This window comes from Exserohilum turcica, assembly GCF_000359705.1.
Source record: "Exserohilum turcica Et28A unplaced genomic scaffold SETTUscaffold_13, whole genome shotgun sequence".
NCBI lineage: Eukaryota > Fungi > Ascomycota > Dothideomycetes > Pleosporales > Pleosporaceae > Exserohilum > Exserohilum turcicum.
Window position 1 is genome coordinate 1,315,552 of NW_007359948.1, and position 20,862 is coordinate 1,336,413.

The 20,862-nt window shown below is 53.3% G+C and overlaps 9 protein-coding genes across 9 annotated transcripts; 5 read left to right on the plus strand and 4 right to left on the minus strand.

The window, feature by feature from the left end:
• Positions 1-785: 785 nt before the first annotated feature.
• Positions 786-2,008, plus strand: SETTUDRAFT_167906 (uncharacterized protein; the record flags this gene model as incomplete). The annotated part of the gene is made up of 3 exons (XM_008025022.1): positions 786-1,232; positions 1,322-1,610; positions 1,700-2,008. Coding segments are annotated over 3 exons (935 nt in total), but the record flags the coding sequence as incomplete, so codon positions are not given.
• Positions 2,009-2,605: 597 nt separating this feature from the next.
• SETTUDRAFT_167907 (uncharacterized protein) lies at positions 2,606-5,559 on the minus strand. The gene is made up of 4 exons (XM_008025023.1): positions 5,336-5,559; positions 5,112-5,268; positions 4,915-5,049; positions 2,606-4,825 (listed from the first exon to the last, which is right to left on the minus strand). Exons 1-4 carry the CDS (start codon positions 5,426-5,428, stop codon positions 2,748-2,750), a joined length of 2,463 nt encoding a protein of 820 aa, XP_008023214.1. The 5' UTR covers positions 5,429-5,559; the 3' UTR covers positions 2,606-2,747.
• Positions 5,560-5,816: 257 nt separating this feature from the next.
• Positions 5,817-8,313, minus strand: SETTUDRAFT_46267 (uncharacterized protein; the record flags this gene model as incomplete). Its single annotated transcript, XM_008024759.1, has 2 exons — positions 5,817-6,885; positions 6,940-8,313. The coding sequence occupies 2 exons, from the start codon at positions 8,311-8,313 to the stop codon at positions 5,956-5,958; spliced, it is 2,304 nt and encodes a 767-aa protein (XP_008022950.1). The 3' UTR covers positions 5,817-5,955.
• Positions 8,314-9,209: 896 nt separating this feature from the next.
• On the plus strand, positions 9,210-13,117 carry SETTUDRAFT_46268 (uncharacterized protein; the record flags this gene model as incomplete). Its single annotated transcript, XM_008024760.1, has 3 exons — positions 9,210-10,426; positions 10,474-12,089; positions 12,139-13,117. The coding sequence occupies 3 exons, from the start codon at positions 9,210-9,212 to the stop codon at positions 12,828-12,830; spliced, it is 3,525 nt and encodes a 1,174-aa protein (XP_008022951.1). The 3' UTR covers positions 12,831-13,117.
• A 333-nt stretch (positions 13,118-13,450) lies between these two features.
• Positions 13,451-14,206, plus strand: SETTUDRAFT_147920 (uncharacterized protein; the record flags this gene model as incomplete). Its single annotated transcript, XM_008025024.1, has 3 exons — positions 13,451-13,543; positions 13,829-13,911; positions 13,999-14,206. The coding sequence occupies 3 exons, from the start codon at positions 13,451-13,453 to the stop codon at positions 14,204-14,206; spliced, it is 384 nt and encodes a 127-aa protein (XP_008023215.1).
• A 518-nt stretch (positions 14,207-14,724) lies between these two features.
• SETTUDRAFT_167910 (uncharacterized protein) lies at positions 14,725-16,345 on the plus strand. The gene is made up of 3 exons (XM_008025025.1): positions 14,725-14,804; positions 14,905-15,190; positions 15,553-16,345. The coding sequence occupies exons 1-3, from the start codon at positions 14,770-14,772 to the stop codon at positions 16,021-16,023; spliced, it is 792 nt and encodes a 263-aa protein (XP_008023216.1). The 5' UTR covers positions 14,725-14,769; the 3' UTR covers positions 16,024-16,345.
• A 4-nt stretch (positions 16,346-16,349) lies between these two features.
• SETTUDRAFT_167911 (uncharacterized protein) lies at positions 16,350-16,961 on the minus strand (the record flags this gene model as incomplete). Its single annotated transcript, XM_008025026.1, has 2 exons — positions 16,350-16,597; positions 16,740-16,961. Coding segments are annotated over 2 exons (386 nt in total), but the record flags the coding sequence as incomplete, so codon positions are not given.
• A 921-nt stretch (positions 16,962-17,882) lies between these two features.
• Positions 17,883-19,498, minus strand: SETTUDRAFT_167912 (uncharacterized protein). Its single transcript, XM_008025027.1, has 4 exons — positions 19,363-19,498; positions 18,372-19,260; positions 18,194-18,322; positions 17,883-18,145 (listed from the first exon to the last, which is right to left on the minus strand). The coding sequence occupies exons 1-4, from the start codon at positions 19,490-19,492 to the stop codon at positions 17,980-17,982; spliced, it is 1,314 nt and encodes a 437-aa protein (XP_008023218.1). The 5' UTR covers positions 19,493-19,498; the 3' UTR covers positions 17,883-17,979.
• A 434-nt stretch (positions 19,499-19,932) lies between these two features.
• Positions 19,933-20,795, plus strand: SETTUDRAFT_159823 (uncharacterized protein; the record flags this gene model as incomplete). Its single annotated transcript, XM_008025028.1, has 3 exons — positions 19,933-20,115; positions 20,166-20,729; positions 20,778-20,795. The coding sequence occupies 3 exons, from the start codon at positions 19,933-19,935 to the stop codon at positions 20,793-20,795; spliced, it is 765 nt and encodes a 254-aa protein (XP_008023219.1).
• Positions 20,796-20,862: the final 67 nt, after the last annotated feature.

The window sequence follows — 20,862 nt, forward strand, 5'->3', positions numbered from 1 at the left end:
CCTACTACTCGTGTTAAATTGCCGTCTTCAAAAAAAGAACCGAAAAAAGGAATCCCTCGCTAAGTTTCTGCATAGTGATTGGCAGAAGAACCTCGCTTTAAAGCCCTCGACACAATGGCACGTCTGTTGTGGTTTTTGAAAACGAAAAGAAACCGAGAAGTTTGTCTGCTCCTGAAAAACTCTGCTATACCTATCTGTCATCATTCTACAAGAAAAATAAATTTCAGAGATACAACGTTTCTTAGGATATAGGAAGGTCACGTGGTGATGGCCAGGTAAGGGTCTTCTCCGTTCTATGCTAATAGATTAAGCTGCATTGCGACAGTGGCAGTCCCTACCTATACTTTACCACCGTGATGTCTTTTTTGAGATATTCACGCATCATTCAAATGACCATAATAATCTTTCAAGCGTGATGCATCTTTTGGCATTTGGTCGGCACTACGGCGTATGATATACCGTTGAGCTCTGCATTCCAAATCCCGACGTAAAGCAGCGGCACTACACCAATTCCCGCTGAAAAACAGAAGGATCTGAACTAGCCGTACATTAAAGTCTAGATGCAGTCCAATTGTGACGTGTAAGAATCCGCGATGCATACATTTTCGCAATGACGTTCGATGACGACCCATGAAATCCCACACCCCACCGTTACCCGCGCCTACATCATAACCATGTCTGATCAACGCAAATATTCCAGCCATTTATCCTCGCAGAGAATATCACCCTTTCGATATCAAGACTTCAACTAATTGATTCATCCCATTCCCCACACATTCCAACCGCCATGAGCGACAACAAAGGCCCCGTAACCGCATACCCCGCGACATCTATCACGGCGCAAAACCAAGAAGGCGGACCAGGACTGGATGCACGAACCGAGCAAAAGGCCGAATGGTCGCGTCTGGAATTCTGGGATGAGAACCAGAAACCGTACCTCAAGGAGTATGAAGGCCGTGGCCTGCTGCAAGGCAAGGCGGCACTAATCACGGGAGGAGACTCTGGTATCGGACGAGCAGTCGCCATTCTCTTTGCCAGGGAAGGTGCAGATATCAGTATTGTGTATCTCCCCGAGGAAGAAGAAGATGCGCAGTATGTTAAGAAGAAGGTGGAAGAGGCGGGCCGCAAAGCCAATCTCATGCAGTTGAATCTGAGGGAGAGGAAGAACTGCGAGGAGGCTGTTGAACAGCACATGAAGGTCTTTGGGAGGTTGAATGTGCTTGTTAATAATGGTGAGCTCTCTCTCTCTTCTTTCCCCCTTCCATCTCACCCCCATCTACTTCTCCTGAACCCCACTCACTAACTCCTGCACCACCTTCAGCCGCCATGCAAGAAATGGCCACCGACATTACCGAAATTGATCTAGACGTGACGGAAAAGACATTCCAAACCAACGTCATTTCCATGTTCGCAATGACCAAATACGCCCTCAAGCACATGAAGCGCGGCGATAGCATCGTAAACAGCACTTCGGTCGCGGCATACATGTCGAACCCCACGCTGCTCGACTACGCCTCGACAAAAGGTGCAATCGCTACGTTTACGCGCGGCCTCGCGCAGCAGCAGGCGCCTAATGGCATTCGTGTTAATGCTGTTGCTCCGGGAATCATGTAAGAATCCCTTACTCCCCTTTTTTCCTCCTTCTTTTACAGCAATGAGAGTAAGATCCTCGAATTCCTCATGCTGATGGATGTAATAGCTGGACCCCATTGCAGCCTGCAACCAAGAACAACCCCGCAGATGCCATGGAGGCTCTTGGTGTCGGTGCCTGCCCGCTTAACAGACCGGGTATGCCGGTTGAAATGGCAACATGCTATGTGCATCTTGCGTCGCCGCTGGGATCTTACTGTACCGGCGAGGTGCTTCATGGCTCTGGCGGTATCGAGATGCAGGGATAGAACGAGGGGGCTGTAGGAGGGAGAACTGTGGTGCCACTATTTACTTCCGGTTTTTCATCATGTGATTTGTAAGACGGGCGCGTATATCTTAATCAATGAGTAATTTCATACTGGCAAATCTTCCTACAAGTGCTGTGTATCGTGCATGCATACATTCCTGGACTTACTTCATTCCTCCGATGAAAACACGTTCAAGAGTTCTGATAAATCAGCCATTCAAGTTTTAATGTTTGGGCTACAAAAGTCGTTAGTGAAGGGGACAAGCAAGGAAAGGACAATGCATCTTGGTAATCTTCCTTCCCCGTGTCCTGGAGCATTCATCATACAGTCTACTAGAAAAAACCCCACGTATACATGCACATACACCTACTAAAAGACACTTGAGAAAAGAAAAGAAAAAACCCCCACTCCTCATGAGTTGGAATAGTTGGTTCAATAATAAGATGGTATCTATCACATCCTATCCCATCCTATCCTATCTACACCATCCCATCACATTAGAGAACAAAAAAAAACTCACACATCAACGCTCATCATGCATTGCCCCCTTCCCTACCCCCACTCTAAAGAAGAAGAAGAAGAAGAAGAAAAAAAGAAAACACGCTTCAAAAGCCCCCTGTCTTGCCCCCAAGAGAAAAAGAACCATGCACTGGAAAGTAAATAAAGTTCAAAACCGTAAATACATAGTTCAATATGCTTCAATAAACAAGAGAACGAGACACAAAGAGACACAAAACAGAGAGAGAGAGAGAGAGAGATTTGATTTTGCGCGAGCAAGAAAAGGCCAGACGAATCGCCAACCGACTGACTAGCTATGTAATAAATGCAACCAATAAACACCCCATCCATCTATCCACCCTTGTTCTTCTCGGTAACCTCAATATGCTGCTGAGAAGACAGTAGCGGCGGCTCCGGCTCCTCATGCACATCCGGCATGTCGACGTCTGAGAAAGCGACTTTAGCCTGGAGTTTTACTGCGTCGATTTCCATGACATCGTCGCTTCTTCCGATTGTCTCGCTGCTAGCGTTACTCGGTGCTGCGACGGTGTTCGAGGCAGTGTGCTGCTGCTGCTGCTGGGCGGCCGAAGAAGTGTCGTCTTCGATTTCCGTGTTGGGCGTCAGTGTAGCCGAACTCATGTTTGAGTCGTTGAGATCACGACTGTCGAATTCCTTTGCGGGAATCTGGTTCCACGTGTCTTCTGGCAATGTGTCTTCCCGCCACTGCTGTGTAGAGTCCTTGTCCCATCTGGGTTTTCCAGAATCCCAATCTGTTTCAGCCACATTGTCATAGTCCCCGAACGCCTCCCAATCTGTTGCCGACTTTTGCAGTTCTTCCAGGAAATTGAGATTGTCGCGTTTGACAAAGTCCAAGAGTGGCTTTGGTAGTAGCGTGGGCTCGACTGAAATAGCATCGTCGTTTGCGTATACGAGGAGTGCCGAGGCAGATTCAGTAGTCGCCCGATCAATGACCTCTTGCAGTGAGAGGCGGTCGCGTCTGATGATTGGGTTCGAGGATTCAGAGTCGTATTGCATTCGCCACCACTGTAATGCGCCTGGAACATCGGATTTGATATCGGGGTGTCGTACATACAGTACGTCACGACGAGTAGCTACACCGTGGAGATGATAGGGGTGGTGCATGGCATCTTCTGGACTTTGGCCCTCTGGAAAATCGACCTTGACTGGCTCTACAGATTCTCCTGCCGGTTTCTTGGCTGCATCGTCTGTACCGTCTTCAGTATTGTCGTTTGTCGCACCATCGTCCACGTGTGGCTTAAATCTGCCCGAGATGCTAAAGATTGTCTTCTGCATATGCTCAGTCTGCTTCTCAAGGGTTGCAAGCTTATCTTTAATGCTCTTGTGCAGTGCTTGAAGCTTCTCCAAGACCACTGCATCCTCCACAGATCCGCTGCCATCTGCATGTTCATACGCCGTCATGCTGGTTCGCAGCAGTTGCAATGAATCCACCTTCTTAGCACCTGCCTTATTCGGGGTGTGATATTGTAATTTCTGCACTTGTGCCTGAATGGCATTGAGGTGCTCCTCGTGCTGCTTGATATCGCTGTACATGCCATTAATGACATGCTTGTTCTTCTCAAGGTAGCGATCGATGTAAAGAGTGGCCGGTATACGGCATCCAAGATCGGATGCTTCCGTATTTGAAGACGTGAGGCGAATTATGAGAACATTGCTGGCATCGCGGATATGGGCGCTCCCTACCGCTGAGGAGAAGAGTGTGTCGTCGAGGACATCGTACAGGCTAAAGTCGGGTCGGGACTGGTCGCGGGTGACAGTGGTGTCTAGCGCAAAGCTCTCTTGTGTGGTTCCTGCGACATTGACAGTGGATCGAAGCACACCGTTCAATTCGATATTCGGTACATGACTTTGTAACGCGAAGCCCCACATGACCAAGAATTTGAGCAAGTCGTCGTCAGGGTCATCCACCACTGACTGGGCTTCTGCCCAAGCCTCTGTCTGCAGCAATGCATTCACTGATCCATAAATCCTGTCAGTGTTGTCCAGAAACGCCATCAGCCGCTGCGCCTCGTAAATAATCTCCAACCCGTGCGCTTCTGAGCGCCCTATGCTGTCATCGAATATGCGCGCAGACTCTGTCGGACTGCCTCTCCACCAGTCCTCGCCCATCCAGTAGTCGTTCTGCAATATTGCGGGACATAGCAGTGCGTTTCGGAAAAGCGGTATTGAATGGAGAATAGGAATGAGGCTGGATAGGTAGTTGAAGTTGGACGAGGGCTTGAGGATGGCAGGCTGGCCTTCCTCGCGTTTTCGCTGGGTGGGGATGGGGTCGGCGATGATCTCAGTAGCTGTCGGTACCAAGGCCCACTGAGACGTGTCGTAATTGTCTCCCGTGGCCGGCCTGAAGTTGGAGTTGGAGCCGATTACTCCCGACTCTTGGTTTTCTATACCTGCGTCCCCGTCAGTACATATGTTTCGACACATTACTTCCCAGGCCCAAGCATCGCACTAGGTGACATGTATGGTGTAGAGTACTGACTTTGCATCGGGGCGTCGCCAGCCTGTGCCTGCATAGAGGCAATGCTCGTTCGAGAAGGCGGGCGTGTGGGGGCTCTGCTATTAACATTGCTGTGGGGGTAATTTTCGTGGCCTGGCGCATAGTCAATATTGAAAGCTGATGCGAGTGCTCGTCAGTTTTGCTGTTCTTGAGCGTGGTCGGGAGCAAGTGGGACGTACCGGGAGCATCGTCTGCACCGTACATGGCGCCGCCAAAGGCGCTCTCATCCCATTTGGCTTGCGAGTTGCGCAGATGGGTTTTCAGCGCGGAGATGCCTCCTTGGTCCATGCTGCTAAAGTACTTATCCATAGCGGCCTCGACACTGTTGCCATGATTCTGCAAAGCGTAATTAGACCATGCTCATACGGCGCGGGCGCGGGGTTGCGCGGGGGGCCTTCCGTACTGCGAGTAGCTGTCGAGCCTCATTTCTGTCGAGCTGGTCTGCACCGAAGCTGATCAGAAGATCGATATTGGCCTCGATATCCGCCCCGTCCATGGCTGCGGTGCGGCGTGGTGGGTGCTGGAGCGGGCGATGTTGCGGGCGTAGACTTGTATGTGCACGTCTCTGGAGCCGGGTGGCGCGGCGGGCAGGCGGGCGCAGGCGCCTCTTAGCAGTCGATGTTTGCGTCTTGCTTGGTTGTGGGGCGAGAAGGCGCGCTCGTGGTGAGTATGGCGACGGGCATGGTGGGGAGCTTCAACTACGAGCTTTGCGGAGAAGCCATGCGGAGCTACCAAGTCGCCAATTGCGGGTGGAGGAGCAGGGGTGCACCGCCTGCTATTGCGTCACACCAGTCAGCTCAGTCAGCCCAGCCCATCAGCGGCGGCCAGTGCACAAGGACTGATAATTGTAATATAGTCGCGAGAAATGATGCTTGCTCTTCTATGCTATGCCACGTGACTAGGTCACTTTCTACTTTTCTATTGATACATCTTTGTACATTTGTTTTACATGGCCATCCAATACATACAGTCGTATCTTCGCATCGATTCATGAACCCCCCAGTATTGCACAGCGCCTTGCTACTACGATGGGGATGCCGGCACATCTTCCAGTACTTCTTCCTTCTCCTCAGTAGCTGCTTCGGCCTCTTTTGTTTCGTCGGCCACTTTCTCCTCCTCCATCTTAGGTGCCCCAGCTTCCTCAAGCAAACGAGCAGCTTCTGAACCTGGCCCCAGCGGCCTGAACACTTCCACGCCCTTGTCTTTGTCGAGTTGATCTTGCTCCAGCCTCCATTGACGTCCGCGGTGGCTGAAGCTTGCAATGAGTTCGCGGTAGTTCTTGAGTTTCTTGTCTGTTTCTTCTTCGTCCAGACCAATAAGTTGACGCCGCCGTTCTTGCAGCGCTTTGTACAGCCTCCAACGTGACTTTTCCTGGATTTCCTTGATGTTATACTCAACCTTCCATTCATCCGCGTCTGTAAAGTCTACGGGCCTTTCCACATAGTCTCCATTGACCAGATTGCGGACGCTCAATATCCATCCCATTAATGGCTTTCCCAAATCAGGATCGGGAATCGGTTCTGCGTTTGCTGCATTTTCCTCGGTCATCTCCTCGGTCATCTCCTCGGTCGTCTCCTCAGTCGTCTCCTCAGTCGTCTCCTCGGTCGTCTCCTCGGCAGTCTCCTCGGCAGTCTCCTCGGCAGTTTCTTCAGAGCCGTCCTCGGTGTTATCCAGAGGCTCTTCTTGGGCTACGCTCTCTTCACCGCTTTCGGCTTCCGAGATGCTATTTTGGTCCTCACCCACCTGCTCGTCAATATTGTCTTGAATATCCTGCCAGGCGGCTTGAGTCTTGCGGTCATTCTCAGATATGCCAACAACAGTCCGCGCAAATTCCTGCTGGGCATCCTCTCCCGCCGTCTGAATTTCGTCTGCCTGCTCCTCGGTGACGGGCTCGGCGAACACATACATGAACGGGGTTTTGGAATCACGTGCCTCAAAGTGCAGCCGTATAGACTATTTGCATGTTAGTAACCAAAATTGCTTTTCAAGTTGCTCAGGATGGCTTACAGTGTCGGGGAACTGAGCCGTAGCCCTGGTCAGCAGTTCGTCAACCAAGTTGATGGAGATCTTGAACTCGCGGTCTCCCAGCGATGTGTCGTGCTGTCCATGCAGAACAGCATCCATGTCGGGTAGGCTGAGATATTGGAAACCGAAGATGCGCTCAATATTGTGAAAGGCAATGAAGATGCCGTCCATTCGGCCCATGCGAACTTGCAGTGAATACTTGAGCAGGGTGGCGCGCGTCATGTCGTAGAACTCGCGCTCGAAAGACTCCCATTCGCCCAGGGCGTGTCGGAGCTGGTAGCCCGAGCCTTCTTCGTATTCCCGGTGGTTCATGCGGATTGAAATGACAGCTCGTGTCTTCAAGTCGAAGATGCCAGTGCCGGGGAGTCGCGGGTCCACTGCGTCGAGCTGGGAGCGCATCATGATGTTGCCTTGTTTGGAATAGTGGTAGCAACGGCTGGCATTGTCCTCGGTGGGCGCCTGCTCAGGGTTCGACCTGCGATATCGTTCGAATTCGCTGCGCTCGGTGGTGAGCAGTTTCTCCAACGAATGGCCGAGCCAGCTCATGATGTTGGGCCTGTCGTAGGATTTGTCGGCATCAATTGCATAGACGCCGTCCTTGTGTCGCAGGAAAACGGCACTGGGGCCGAGCGTAATCCTCGAGAAGTTGGACGACGGGTCTGGAAACTGACGAGAAAGCATGTCGTGGTTGAGCGGGCGGAAGTTTGAGAGGACAAAGTGAAAGTGCTGCAGGATGCCCGACATGCTGGACGTGGAGCCAGTGAACTTGGAGCCAACTCGCTTGGTCAGGGCGAGCAGCTCCTCGTCCTTGGACGACGTCTTGTACTCGCTCAGGGCCTCAAAGTCGAACTCGTGGGCTGGCATGATCTTCTCGAGATAGGGATCGAAGTTGTAGACCCTCGAGCGGGGGTCCTGCAGGCGGTAGACGCCCGGGTTGAACAGCACGCGGTCAAGCCCGTAGGACAGCATGGGGACGGGCGGCCTTTCCACATGCACAGGCTCGAATTGGAGCTCTTCAGCCTGAATGGAGACAATGTCCAGCTTCTCGCGCGCTGCGGCCTTGCGTTTCTGCCTACTGGCCTTGTCGCCCAGCAATGCGTCTTTGAGAGACTTGGGGCTGTCGTCGGCGTCGTCCTTGGCGGGCTTTGCCTTTTTGGCGTCTTTTTTGGGGGCAGCCTTGGACTTGTCCTTGGCCTTTGTGCTCTTTTTGCCGTCTGTCTTGGCCGCCGCCTTTTTGGCAGCGCTTTGCTTCAGGACCACGGCCGTGGCGCTCAAGGGCCGGCCGCGGGCAGCGCCAAAGAGGCATACGGGGGACGTGTGCCATGGCGAGGCTCGCACGAGCTGGCGGCTCAGCATGGCGACGAGTCGGTTGGGGGGAGCGCAGGGGCGGCGTTGAAGATATGCATTGGCCGGCATGGCAGACGGTGCCAGAAAATATGTCGGCGTTTTGCTAACGCCGGGGGGGTGGCTAGGCCGGAAGAGGGAGCTCGCGTCACGTGACGCAGCAGCAGCAGGGCAGGCCGCGTGGAGCCAGAGCCACCACCACACGACGCACGCCCGCCGCCATTGGGCGCAACGCCTGGGGGTGACGAGAGACAGTCGCGCGCATCCATCGCCCTTTGTACATATTCGACGGCCACCTCGCCCTCGCCCTCGCCCTTGCTGCCCTCGCCCTCTCCCGCTCTCCGCTCTCCGCTCTCCGCTCTCCGCCCTCCGCTCTCCGCTCTCCGCCCTCCGCCCTCCCCCTGCTCGCCCCGTGCAATCAAACTGCCTGCCAGCTCCCGATTCAAGCCCGGAATTTACTTGTTCCTGCGAGCCCTCATGCCACCTCGCGTGTACACACACCCAGTGACGGCAGATGAATAATGAGACGTCGTCATTGCACGACGCCTGCAACCCCATTCCCGCCCCCCGCCGCGCCTGACGCCTGCACCGCGCCCGCGACCCCGTAGCCCGCCGCACCCACTGCTGCTCTCGTTGTTTTTTCTATTGTTATTGTTGTTGTTGTTTTTCCCTCGTTGTTGTCGTGGTGCCTTGCCTCGCGCATGCGCCTGCATGCTAATTGGCCACGCCCCCCAGACTGAATCCCCCAACTCCGCTGCTCGGGCTCGCCCTCGACTACCCCTCGACGACTCTCTAACGTAGCTCCCCGCGTGCCTCTATTGCTTCTTCGTCCGAGGGGCGCTCTCTGTATGCCACTGTCGCGCCGCTGAGCTCGTGCTGGGCCGCGCGCGCAATCCTGGTTCCCCGGAATGTCCAAAGAGAAACGGCGGAGCCTCTTCGGTCGCAGCTCCCTCAATGCCCTCACCTCGCACGCCCCCAAGGATGATTCCCAGCCCTCGAATCTGCTGCGAAAGCGCCGCACCGCCTCCTTCATCTCCAATCTCTCCGAAATCTCCCAGTACGCAGAGCCTGCCGCGACCGCGGCCAGCACAGGTGCCAGCACCCCCATTGCCGAGACGCCTGATTCGTCGCGCCAGGGCCTTTCCAAGACGCAGCTGAAGCGGGCCAGCTCGGTCTTCAGCTCTTTCCGTGGCTACAGACTGCCCGGCGACGACGACGCTGAGCCGCTCTCGGCCAGCTCCACGCGCAACTCGACCGTCTTTGGCGAGTACCTGTTCGAGGATGTGCGCCATCTCCAGGTCCTGCACCATGGCGAGGTGCAGACGAGCAGCTCCATGTTCCGAAAGAAGAAGGAGTATCTGGTGCTGACCGAGAAGCATCTCGTTCGCTTCAAGAACCAGCCCAAGGCAACTGAAGCATTCCCCGCATGTGCCCCAGCCTCTACAGGCCTGGGTGATGGCGCCGATTATCGTAGGGCGCCGTCGTCCCATCGCATGAGCACGTACAGGCACAGCCACAGCCCCTCCATCGGCTCAACCCACGAGCTCCAGTCCCTGGCCTCGGAATCCTCTGGTGAGCGCCACCAAGGCATACCCTTGCGCCAGATTGTTGCCGTGTACCATCTAGACGACGGCCGCCCGCACTTTGCCCTCGAGCTGTACTACCTGGATGATGAGGCCAACAATGCCTCTTCCATGACGCTCCAGTTCGGCGACCCCGAAGACATGTTTACATGGCTCAAGGCCATCAGAGAAGCAGCCAATGCCGCCCGACTTTGTGACGCGAAGCCCATTTCTGCACATAATTCCCACCTGGCTGCGCGCGTCGTCGAGGCAGAGCGTGACTACGTGCCTCCACACTACGCCATATACAAGGTCGTCCTCAGGCCTCAAGGGAAAACCACGACCAGATCCTCGTCGGATGACTTGACCAGGGTCTCTGCTTCCGTGTGTTTTCTTGCCATTGGCGTGCATAAAGTACACATCATTCCTCTGTTCAAGCCTCCTTCTCAGCGCTCTTCCAGTCCGTCCTTGGCCTCTCACGCCACGCAATTGTCGCATGGCATTCTAACCCTGACCGAAGTCCGCGTCAACGAAATCGACGATACCTTTCAGTTGACCTTCAGGTACGTGCCCGAGTGCCTATACCAAGAGCCATCCTGACACCACGCAGAAAACCACTGGAACGACCCAAAGTACTGCACCTGGCGTCGCTTGCCTCGCGTGACATCGCCGTCCGCCTGCGATATGTAGAAGCCGGCTTAAGGCCCGAGTGGGAGACGCGGCCATTGGAATTTATGGTTCCTGAAGACGTCCAGCAAGACATTGTTCGCCAGGAGAGTCCGCATCCCATGGACCCGGACTCTCTGGATCGGACTCTGATAGGATATTGTGTCGCTTACGATGTCCAGCCAGAAAACATCAGCTATCAGATTACGTATCCGACAGAAGACTCTCCACGCTTCGAGCTCCTTCCTCCTGTTGGCTTGCGGAGGTCCCAGTACACGACACTCGAGCTCCTTGCTGTAATGCGCGCCTTGAGGTATAACGAAACTTTTGGTGGTATCTCATTCAAAGGCGTGTGTCTGGACGTCTTGAACGGACTCAACGACCCAAACGGCGCAGAGCATCTTTGTCTCAAGACAAAACGTGGAACGTATGCGCGGCTGGATGTCGAAGAACTGGAGCGCTCTTGCCTGCTAGTACAGGAGATTCGCGCATTGGCCCTGACGAATCGGAAGCTTCGAAGAATGGACTTTTCATCCTGCATCACACGGCAACCCAGAGAACATGGAGAGTCTAGAGGCAGTGCGAGAGACCAAGGCTGCGCTATCGTAGAAGCGCTGTTTCCACTTTGCAAGTATCAAACAACCAATGTCGACTGGATAGCTCTCAACAAGATACAGCTTGGAGACACGGATTTGGACTATCTCGTGGCTGCCGGCGTCGAACGAGCTTGCCATTTACGGGGGCTGGAATTGAGTGGATGTGGTCTTACAGACCGCGCCCTGTCTCTGGTTCTCGATGCACTGCGTGCACAGGAAACTACCCTAGAGGCCATTGACCTATCTTCCAATCCTTTTCGCCTCACACCAAGCATATTCGACTCCCAAATTGGCGTTTTTGGCTATCTCACACGCCTGAATCTATCGCATGTTGCGCGGTCATCTGGTCTCGAATCTCTCATCTCCGTTGAGACATTCCAAGGTTGGAGGTTACAGGAGTTGACTCTAAGCGGAACATCCCTCAATGCTGCTACCGTCGACGCAATCGCCGGCTACCTTGCCAACTACAAGCAGTCTTCGGCCTTGCGCGAGATCAAGCTGGATCACTGCTTCCTAACAGGAAAAGACATTGCATATCTCTTGCATGCAATGACGGAACAACCGGGCAAAGCTCGTGACCTACATATGGATGTCAGCGAGAACAGAATCGAAGTAGATTTGCACAAGCTGACAAAGGCAATCGCCAACGGCCTGGCCCCATCCAAACTCACCCTCCGCCTGCTTGAGTTCGAAGAAGATGCAGACTTCCGAAAAATGATACTCGCTTTGGCCAGTAATACCACCATTCGACAGTTGGATATATCGCGGGCCTCTCTGCCATGCGATGCTTCTGAAGAGACATGTCAGGCGCTGGAGAAGATGTTTGCTGATAACAAAAGCCTCGAGTGGCTCGACATTTCTGGTGAAGATTCTCGCCTTGAGACAACCAAGCTGGGTGTCGGCATCAACCGGGCATTGCGGGGACTTCAGCGCAACAAGACCCTGCGCGTTTTGCACATTAGATGTAAGTTGGGCAGCCTGGTGTCTATGAGGAAAGCGACTGACGGAACTAGACCAAAGGCTCGGTGTACAAGGCGCAAGCACCCTAGCAGACGTGCTCAAGGTCAACAATACACTGCAATACCTGTACTGCGAGGACAATGGTATTGCTCTGACGGGCTTCACCGATCTTGTCAACGCGCTTCACCGGAACACAACGCTCCTCTATCTTCCGACCATGCAAGAATCCCGCCAAATGGCCCTCAAGCAGACAGAAGACCAGGTCAAGTCGATGCGAGACGACGCGTCTACACACGCCCAATCAAAATCTTCATCTGTTCGCAGCAGAATCGCAAATCGAGTGGTTAGCAAGTCTTCAAAGGAGCCCAGTTATCCAATGGGTCTCTCGGATCAAGACATCAAGGCTGCACTGGGGCTTGTGGATGAGAGCTGGGCCAGGCAAGAGTATCGTCTCCAGCAATACCTCTTGCGCAATTACAATATCGCAAATGGCATACCTACAGCCATGGACGTCGACGAAGAAGAGTTTGAACGGCCAGACACGGCAAGTAGCCTCAGCAAGATCCTCGACCAAGTCATCATTGAAAGTACCCCAACCGTGGAAAAAAACATACAGCTTGATAGTATCATTCCGGAGATTACCACGACGCCGTCGATAGAGATTGACTACGACGTCACACCTTTGGAAAAGGAGCTTGAAATGTCTTTTGGCCAAACGTCGATCGGGTTCCCGTTCTCCAGGTAGCCAAACAGTCAACGGCGATTGCATTTTAGCATCGTTTCGGTTGTCTGCTCACCATACCCCTTTCACCTGCGCCGCATTCTGGCGGGTTTTGTCTACATCCACCTTTCTTCACTGTACATATAGAGTTCATCTTGCATATGCCTCTGCAAAGAGGTCGTTTGGCGTTTCTTGCCCACTACGTAACAGATGGTTTGTAATGTGGGTCGTTTGCTGGAGCGATTTTTATCCCGGGCAATCTTTTTTGAGTACATGCATTTTGCAGGCTAGAACAGGCCGAGTGCCCTTTCCACGATACCATATAGATTATTCAAGCAATGAGGAGGGGTTCAGACTCTACCAAGGCTAAGATGCACGTGGATTCCCGGAGTAGATTTGACATGTCCCGAGGTACGCACGGTAGGGCTGCAGATCTAAACATGGCATGTCTCGGAGCTGCGATCGCGTTGCATGGGCCTGACTGCTGCTTACCCCCACTAAACAAGCTCATGTCCGAGCTCCGACCGAAAATGTACGCTGACATCACCTCATCGCATTGATTGAACCTCACTGTTGCAACGCGAAGCAATTGCCCTACTCAGTCAGCATTAATTGTTACCATTGGGTATTGCCACGACGGAAAGATGGTCAGACAACATGGCAGCTTGGAAAAAGACGACGAGACAAACCAGGCGGCATGGGAGGCGGCGCGTGGTGCACTAGTGGGAGGTACAAAGGTATGAGGGGCGCATGCGCGTGACATGGCTTGTCATGTTTTCGTTATCCTGTTTGATTCACGACTCGGTGAAGAGTTTAAGAGGAGAAACAGCAAACACAGGGAGAAGGCGACGATTGAAAGAGCTAGCTATGGGTACATGCGCATGGAGGTGATGCACAGAACTGGGTCTGGCCATCCTACCTGACGGGTGGTCTATATTTCAGCGATATATCTCGCTATTGCATTTACCGACACAACGGCATTCTTCATACAACAAAGAAACCAACTGACTCAATTAAACCAGTGGGGAGCCTTCTTCGTCGTAGCAGGCGGAGTCGCATATGCCGTTTCGCCCATATACCGGGGCCTCACCATCCAATTCAAAACGTAAGCCTTACCTATATCACCCAAACCCTCACAGCCAAAACTACAAAAACTCTTTACCCACCGAAATTGTAACGCTGTGCGAATCAGATACATCCAGATGTCCGGCATGATACTGGGCGGCATGCTCGAAGCAGACAAGCGCATGGTGGCATACCAGCACCGTATTAGACATCACAAGAGGCTAGCGAGAGACATGGAGATTTGGAGGCGCTACGAGGATTCGTATGAGGAGAGGGGGACGCCGGGCGTGGGGGCCGAGAGCGACGTGCATGGACCGGATGGGAAAGCATCGTAGATGTGGGTGAAAATGCGTTGTACAATATGTGGGGACGAGGCTGAGATTGAAGGTAAAGGAAGCGGTGGGCTTTTCAGCAAGAAAACATGTATATCAATTGATCTGATTGGCAAGTCTGAACGCCTGCAGAGTTTGTTTGTTATTTTCTCAAGTTTGATCTGGATATGTCTCCCGATTGTCTATGAACCGCTCAATCGGCCCGTGGAACCGCTCTGTCTTTGGTATCTTGCAATGTTCGACCCTGATTGTAGTATTTGGGAACTATTGGAAACCACGAGAACTACTAGGAGCCGCTAGAATTAATATTATGAGGTGAGAGAATCTGAAATTTGCAGTCTTATACAGTCTTGTCGGCGGTGCGGACCAGTCGCAGGCTAATGACGCGCTTCGATCTAGATCCAGACTGCGTGCTGACATAAGGGCTCCCCACCAAAGGCGCGCCGCCTCGTTCAAAAGCCACCTTGCGAATACGCTTTTGCTGCTCCCCAGGCAGCATCCGCTGATCCTTGGCCACAACACCTGATTCTCACCTTTGTCTCCAGCTGCCCCAGCTTCAGGTAATAATGGATGTTTTTTGGACGCTCCCCCCGGTCTCAAGGTAAGCTTCCGCAACTCCCCATCATCTAGCTCTATAGTTTCGCAGCTCGCCTCGCACCGCCAAAAGTCGCGTTCAAAACGTTGCTAACAGCTTCCTGCAGGACCATTACAGCGGCGTCCGTCGTCGTTTCGGCTCTGGGATATGGCGGTCTTGTGAACCTCTACCACTTCATCTTCGTCAGCCACTATGTCTTCACGATCAAGATGTTTCCGCCGCAGATCTGGCGTCTCTTCACGGCGTTTCTAATTACGAAACCGAAGTTCGCTATCCTGCTTGACCCATACTTCTTATACCAGTACGGCAGCGCCATCGAGCGCGAGTCGAGCCGCTTCGCCCAACCTGGCGACTTTTTTATGTATACCATGTTTGTGGGCAGCGTCATTGTCGTAAGTACCTACTCGTAGCTATTGCCCATGCATACACGCGCATCGCATCGACACAGCTGTCTGCGACCACGACTACGGTCTCATCCACCTCGACATATCTGCCCGCCCAGTCAAAAATTGATCTAGCTGAAGCGGTTCCTGGAATCGAGGAAGAATACCCTTGCACATTATGCAGTTCCGCCATCAATCCAAAAGGGACTGTATGGTGTGCAGGCATGGTGGGATTGTCACACACAATTGCGTTGCGATTTTCTTTTCGCATGGCCGTGGTGGCTCCCTACATACCCTTACGTTACGCCTTTTGTATTGAATCGCTTGATGTCTATGTCATGGAATGGGCTTGTGCTAACAGTCATGTCAAGGCAACGGCAGGCTGCTTTTTGAACACATATACGTTTCTTCCCTCGCTGTCCCTCGCCTACGCATACACCTTTGGCCAGGACAACCCTACGCGCTCGGTCCAGTTCTTCATCATCAACTTTGACGCAAAGTATCTGCCCTTCGCCATGCTCTTCCTCACTTTTGTCACCGACGGTCCTGAAGCTGCTGCTTCTCAATTGACTGGCATCATTGCCGCGCATCTCTACGACTTCCTCACAAGGATCTGGCCTACGTTTGGCGGTGGAACCAACTACATCCGCACTCCTCAGATGGTCAAGCGTTGGTTCAGCGCAACACCGGGCAGTGTCCAGAACAGGGGATATGGTCATGTAGTTGAAGGACGTGGAAGGACGGCGGGTGCGCCTGGAAGCGGTGCACAGCCAAGTACAGGCAGGACTACTGGCGCAAACCCTTGGAGTGGAATGGGACCTGGTCGCAGGCTTGGAGGGTAAATTCATAAGCCGGAAATGCTTTATACGCCCATTTTAAGTATTGTCATCCAGATATGGTTGAGCAATTCGAGTAACTGCATTAGGAGTAGCATTTGTAATTGTACGGTCTAATGAAGAGTGTATCTACGGTTCTTTTATTGTCGCGTTGTAACTCGACTGAAGCATGATGAGGGTTCGACGGATACACAGAGCCCTGCTGTGTACGACGAGAATAGCCATACTCTCCACGACGAACAGCATACCCTATCGCAGAAGAGGTATACGCACAACATCTCCCAAAATGCATTCTCGAACCAAACAAAAACAACTTCATAACTCTCTCACAATTACTTCTCTATATATACACTACCCAAAAATTCCCTCTCACATCCATCCATCCACCCAACAACTCCACCCTTCCTACATGCCGCTTACTTTGAGCTCCCCGCCGGATTCCGCGGCCCATCCACCGCGCGCTCCACAAGCCCCGCAATCCCATTCTGCCGTGCATCGAACTGGCTTCCGACTACCCCGTCTGCGGCAAACGGGCCGCCGATTGAAGACCCGGCTTGGCCTATTGCGCCGTCCGGGTTGACTGGTTTTTGTGGTTTTAGCGTTCGCTTTGGTCGGTTGCGGGTTCGAAGAAGCTTGTGTAGGACGTGGGACGTAGGAGGGTAGGCAGGAGGGCAGGATGGTGTAGGACCTAGGGAGAAAAAGAGGAAAGGAGAAAAACATACAATTCTTCCCAATCACACCCGCCGAAGACAAGACACTCGGGTTTTCCTGCGGAATCGCATTCGTCGTCTTATTTGCGCCCAGTGTGTCGGCTGTAGAGGTCATGGTACTTCCACTACTATTATCCTTGTTGTGTGCCATGTTGGTGCTGGTGTTTGGCGTCGATTGCGATGAGGTTCCCACGCCGAGTTGTTCTAGGAGGGGGCCGGTGGACTTGGACATTTTGGGATGTTTTCTTTTTTTTGGGTGGTATGTATGCGTGTGGATGTATAGAATTGTGAGTCTGGATTGTGGGTATTGCTGGGAGGGAAGTATGTAGATTCACGGGTTTTCAAGATACAGAAATCTGGTTTTGTATATTTGATCACTATGGGGTTAACATTTATCAAGAGTACATGTTATCAGGTGTCGTCACGGCATGTACATCGCTTTGCGTACGGCGCAGTGTAGTGAGTGCTAGTGCAGTGCGTACATGGATTCGATGATGTACTCGCCGGACAATGGTGATGTCATGACAATCGAGGTGCTAGACGCTCTTTTAGCGACTTTGACGCGGGGAGTCCGAGATTCCCAATTCAAAGCTCGTGGCTATGGCTACGTACATGGTCAATTAGCGTCCGTGGGAATCGAGATATGGCGCCGAGGGAGAGCATGTGCTTAGTGTTAGTGCGGAAGCATCTGTGGAACTGGACGTCGTCAAGGTGTCATGGTTTCGTCGTTGTTGAGTGCTTTCAACTCCACTTGCACGTTTCAGTAGGCATGCACATGTGAATTCCGTCGTTTTTCTTCCTGTCGTCATTGCGTCGTTTGGGTTGAGCGAGGCAGAAAGCATGTGATTGACGGGATGGTGGGGATGGGCAAAGCGTGGACTTGGTGATTTGGTACTGTGGCTTGTAAGTATGTCATGGTTACATGTGATCGGTTCAGCATGTCTAGTCAATTGGGCGCCGCATCTATCGCATGCACGTGTATGTATGCCTCCCTCAACGACCCAGCCCATTTAACATAGGCACTTTTACATATCCGTCATTTGCTTGGGGAAACTAACAGTTTCCCGAATCTAGCACTTGCAAACTACATGTAGGTCAGTAGCATCTCGCTTCAACTTCATGCATATGCGAACCACTATTGATTGTAAAGCTTCATCCTTTTATTCCACAAACTCGTCTGTCGTGCTGACCAGATGATACGTTAAGTAAACCCCAAGCGCCCAAACTACCAACTAACAAATGCAATCCTAAATTACTTGCTTCTAAACTTGCCACCAACCTTTGGGAATGTCAATGGCAACTTGAGCTTGGCGATGAAATGATTGACACTTTCAGCCTTTGTGAGCTTCATGTTTGTGAGATCCGTCTGCGTGGGGGCTGTGAGTTTGCAGCCCAGTTCCGCAAAGTACTGCTTGATTCTACGGCGTGTTAGTCTGCTACTGATGCAGTTCAGTCGAGCCACTTACTCCTTGTTCTCGAGTTTGAGATCTTCACGAAGGTCGTTGACATCGACTGCCTGGTCGTCGACGATGAGGGCTGCTGCCGCAATGTGGGTCATTAGGTAGTCGACATTCCAGCGAGGCATCTCCGAGCCACTGAAACAATCAGTACAACGTCTAGTAACTTGAAGATATGACAACTCACCTTTCTGGGGCAAATTTGCGCCTAATCGCCGAGACGCATCCAGCCGGCACATCCTCACCCATGACTGCTTCCAACTTGCCCTTGATAGGTATCTTCTTTGGCCTTGGACCGCCTCCACCAGTCAAGGCGGCATTGAAGTTGATGCACAGTAGTATAAAGCGCAAAACCTTTAGTTTTTGGATTTGCTTGTTCTTTGCAAGTTTGACGATGCGCCTTGCGACGTACTTGCTGGTGACGTTGACACCCTGGCCAGCTGCTGATGCCTGCACCCAGTCCTTTACGTCGAGCATAGTCATCAGGTCGGTCCCAACGACGACATTGATAGGGTAGACGTCGCCAGGGTATTCGGCCGCAAGATTGGGAATCGGTCGGGGCTTGGAGCTGTCGACAGCTGCGGCGAGGTCTTGGCCGGTCGGCATGACGCTGGTCGAAGAGGACATTTGCTGCAGGACGTTCTCGGCCACATCGTCGCCCCCAGAGACGCTCTTGATGGCGTTTAGCGTGCGGTCCTCGAGAGCCTTTCTGGACTTCCTGGACCCGAACTCTGCGGCGAGGGCAGCTCGCTTGGCCGTAGTGGTGTTGCTCTGCGCGTCTAGTGCCGCTTGTTGCGCTTGCATCTCTTGGGTTTCACTTCGCAGTGTGCTTCGCACGACGACTCTCTTGACGGGGACAATGTGCAGCTTGCTAGTTGCCGGGTCGTAGACGCCAATGTAGTCCTGCAGCTGGCTCTCGGAGCTGCCATCGCGCTCTTCTTGCGCGGTATAGTCCAGGCGAGGGTGATCTGAGGACTGGAACAGCAGCTCCGTGCTGTCGCCTTGGGCCAGCACTTTTGTGCGCTTATACGGGTTGAAGGAAATGCTGGGCGGGATGGCGAGACCAGGCATGACGGCTTTGCATGTTAGCTGGGGCAATCCGGCTCGATTGGCGACCAAACAGGCGTCGCAATGGCGTGGAGAGGCATGCGCCGGGCGTGGGAGAGGCTTTCACATACCCAGCAGCGGGCCCAGCGCCTCGGTGTTGTCTACCACGTCGACCTTGACGTTGGCAGGGGGCGCGACGACGGGCTTCTTCTTGGGTCGGTCGCCATTTTCGGCGTGTCTCTTGCGCTTCTTGTCGCTCATGTCGGCGGTGCGGGCGCGGTATGGAAGGGCGTGTCGCGACATGTCGAAAAGTTCAATGTCGAATCGGCAGAATGCGGGGGCGGTGAGAAGCCAAGCGCTAGCCGAGCGACAGGGGTGGCTGCTAGCGCGGATGCCATGACGTACGCGTGAACAACGCGTTCCAGGCCCGCCGTCTCCGCCTCAGCCTCCGCATCCGTCTCGGCCTTTGCCTTTGCATCATCGCCATCGCCATCGCCATCGCTGTCGCCATTGAAACACGGCTACTGCCTCTGCCGATCCGTGGTAGCCGCCTCCCAAGTGCAATGGCGTCTGCTGCAGTACCGTAATCCACGCCTCATTGCTTTTCGCTGCTTTTCTTTGCTTCTCCCCCAGCCGACACCATCACCGCTCCTTTATCAACAGACCCCACCCCACTCGTCTGCTTGATATCTACATTCACAATGCCTTCCGTTATTCAGACAGCCGGAGACGTGGTCGGTAGCGTCAGCCATCACGTCCAGCATGCCGCCAAGAGTGTGGAAGCCCAGCTCGAGGCCACGACGAACCAGCTCCTCCCACCCCGGCGGCGTGAGCACATGGCTGAGCAGGCCCGCCTCTATGCTCGCCAGAACCCCAAAGCCGCCGTATGTTCTCCTCTAACCACGCAGAAGCCCATGCTTATGAATATCAATAGGCTTTCCTCACCACCCAAGCCGCGTTGGCGGGCCTCCCCATTGTCCTCTTTCTAGCCTTTGCTGCGGCCACTCTCCTTGTCTGCCTCACGACCTGCCTCCTCCTGGGCCTCATCGCCTCGCTCACCATCACCTTCTTCGTTGTCGGCTTCGCATTGCTCTTTGTTGTCCCAACCGTCGTCATCGCCAGCTGCTCGGCAACCTTCATCTTCGTCTGGGGTCTTGTGGGCTACATCATCCTGCGCAGGCTCAATGAGGGCCAGGCGCCAGCCAAGCCTGGTACTCGCGTTGGCGACAAGCTGCAGGCCTTGACTGGAGGCAGATCGGTATATTGGCAACAACATCAGACGTCTTCAAAGGAGAGTCGAAATGGACACCAGCCAACCGGAAAAGACAATGCTACTGGCCCTGAACGCAACTATACAAACGACCCGACAGGCTCGGGAGACGGAGGACCTGTGAATGGAATGCATGGCTCCATTGCATGGGAGAGAAAGCTGGTGGATGGCGTACAGCCCGACTCTGTGGTGTTGGACACAGACAACGTCTATGAAGTGCTGAAAGAGGTAAGCACAACTCAAAATCGTGGAGACGAGTTGCTAACACACAACTAGGAGACTCCAGTCTCGTAAAGAGTCGCCGGGTTAGATGAACTGATGTGCCCTCGATACACTTCAGTCAAAACTGATCCCCGTTATC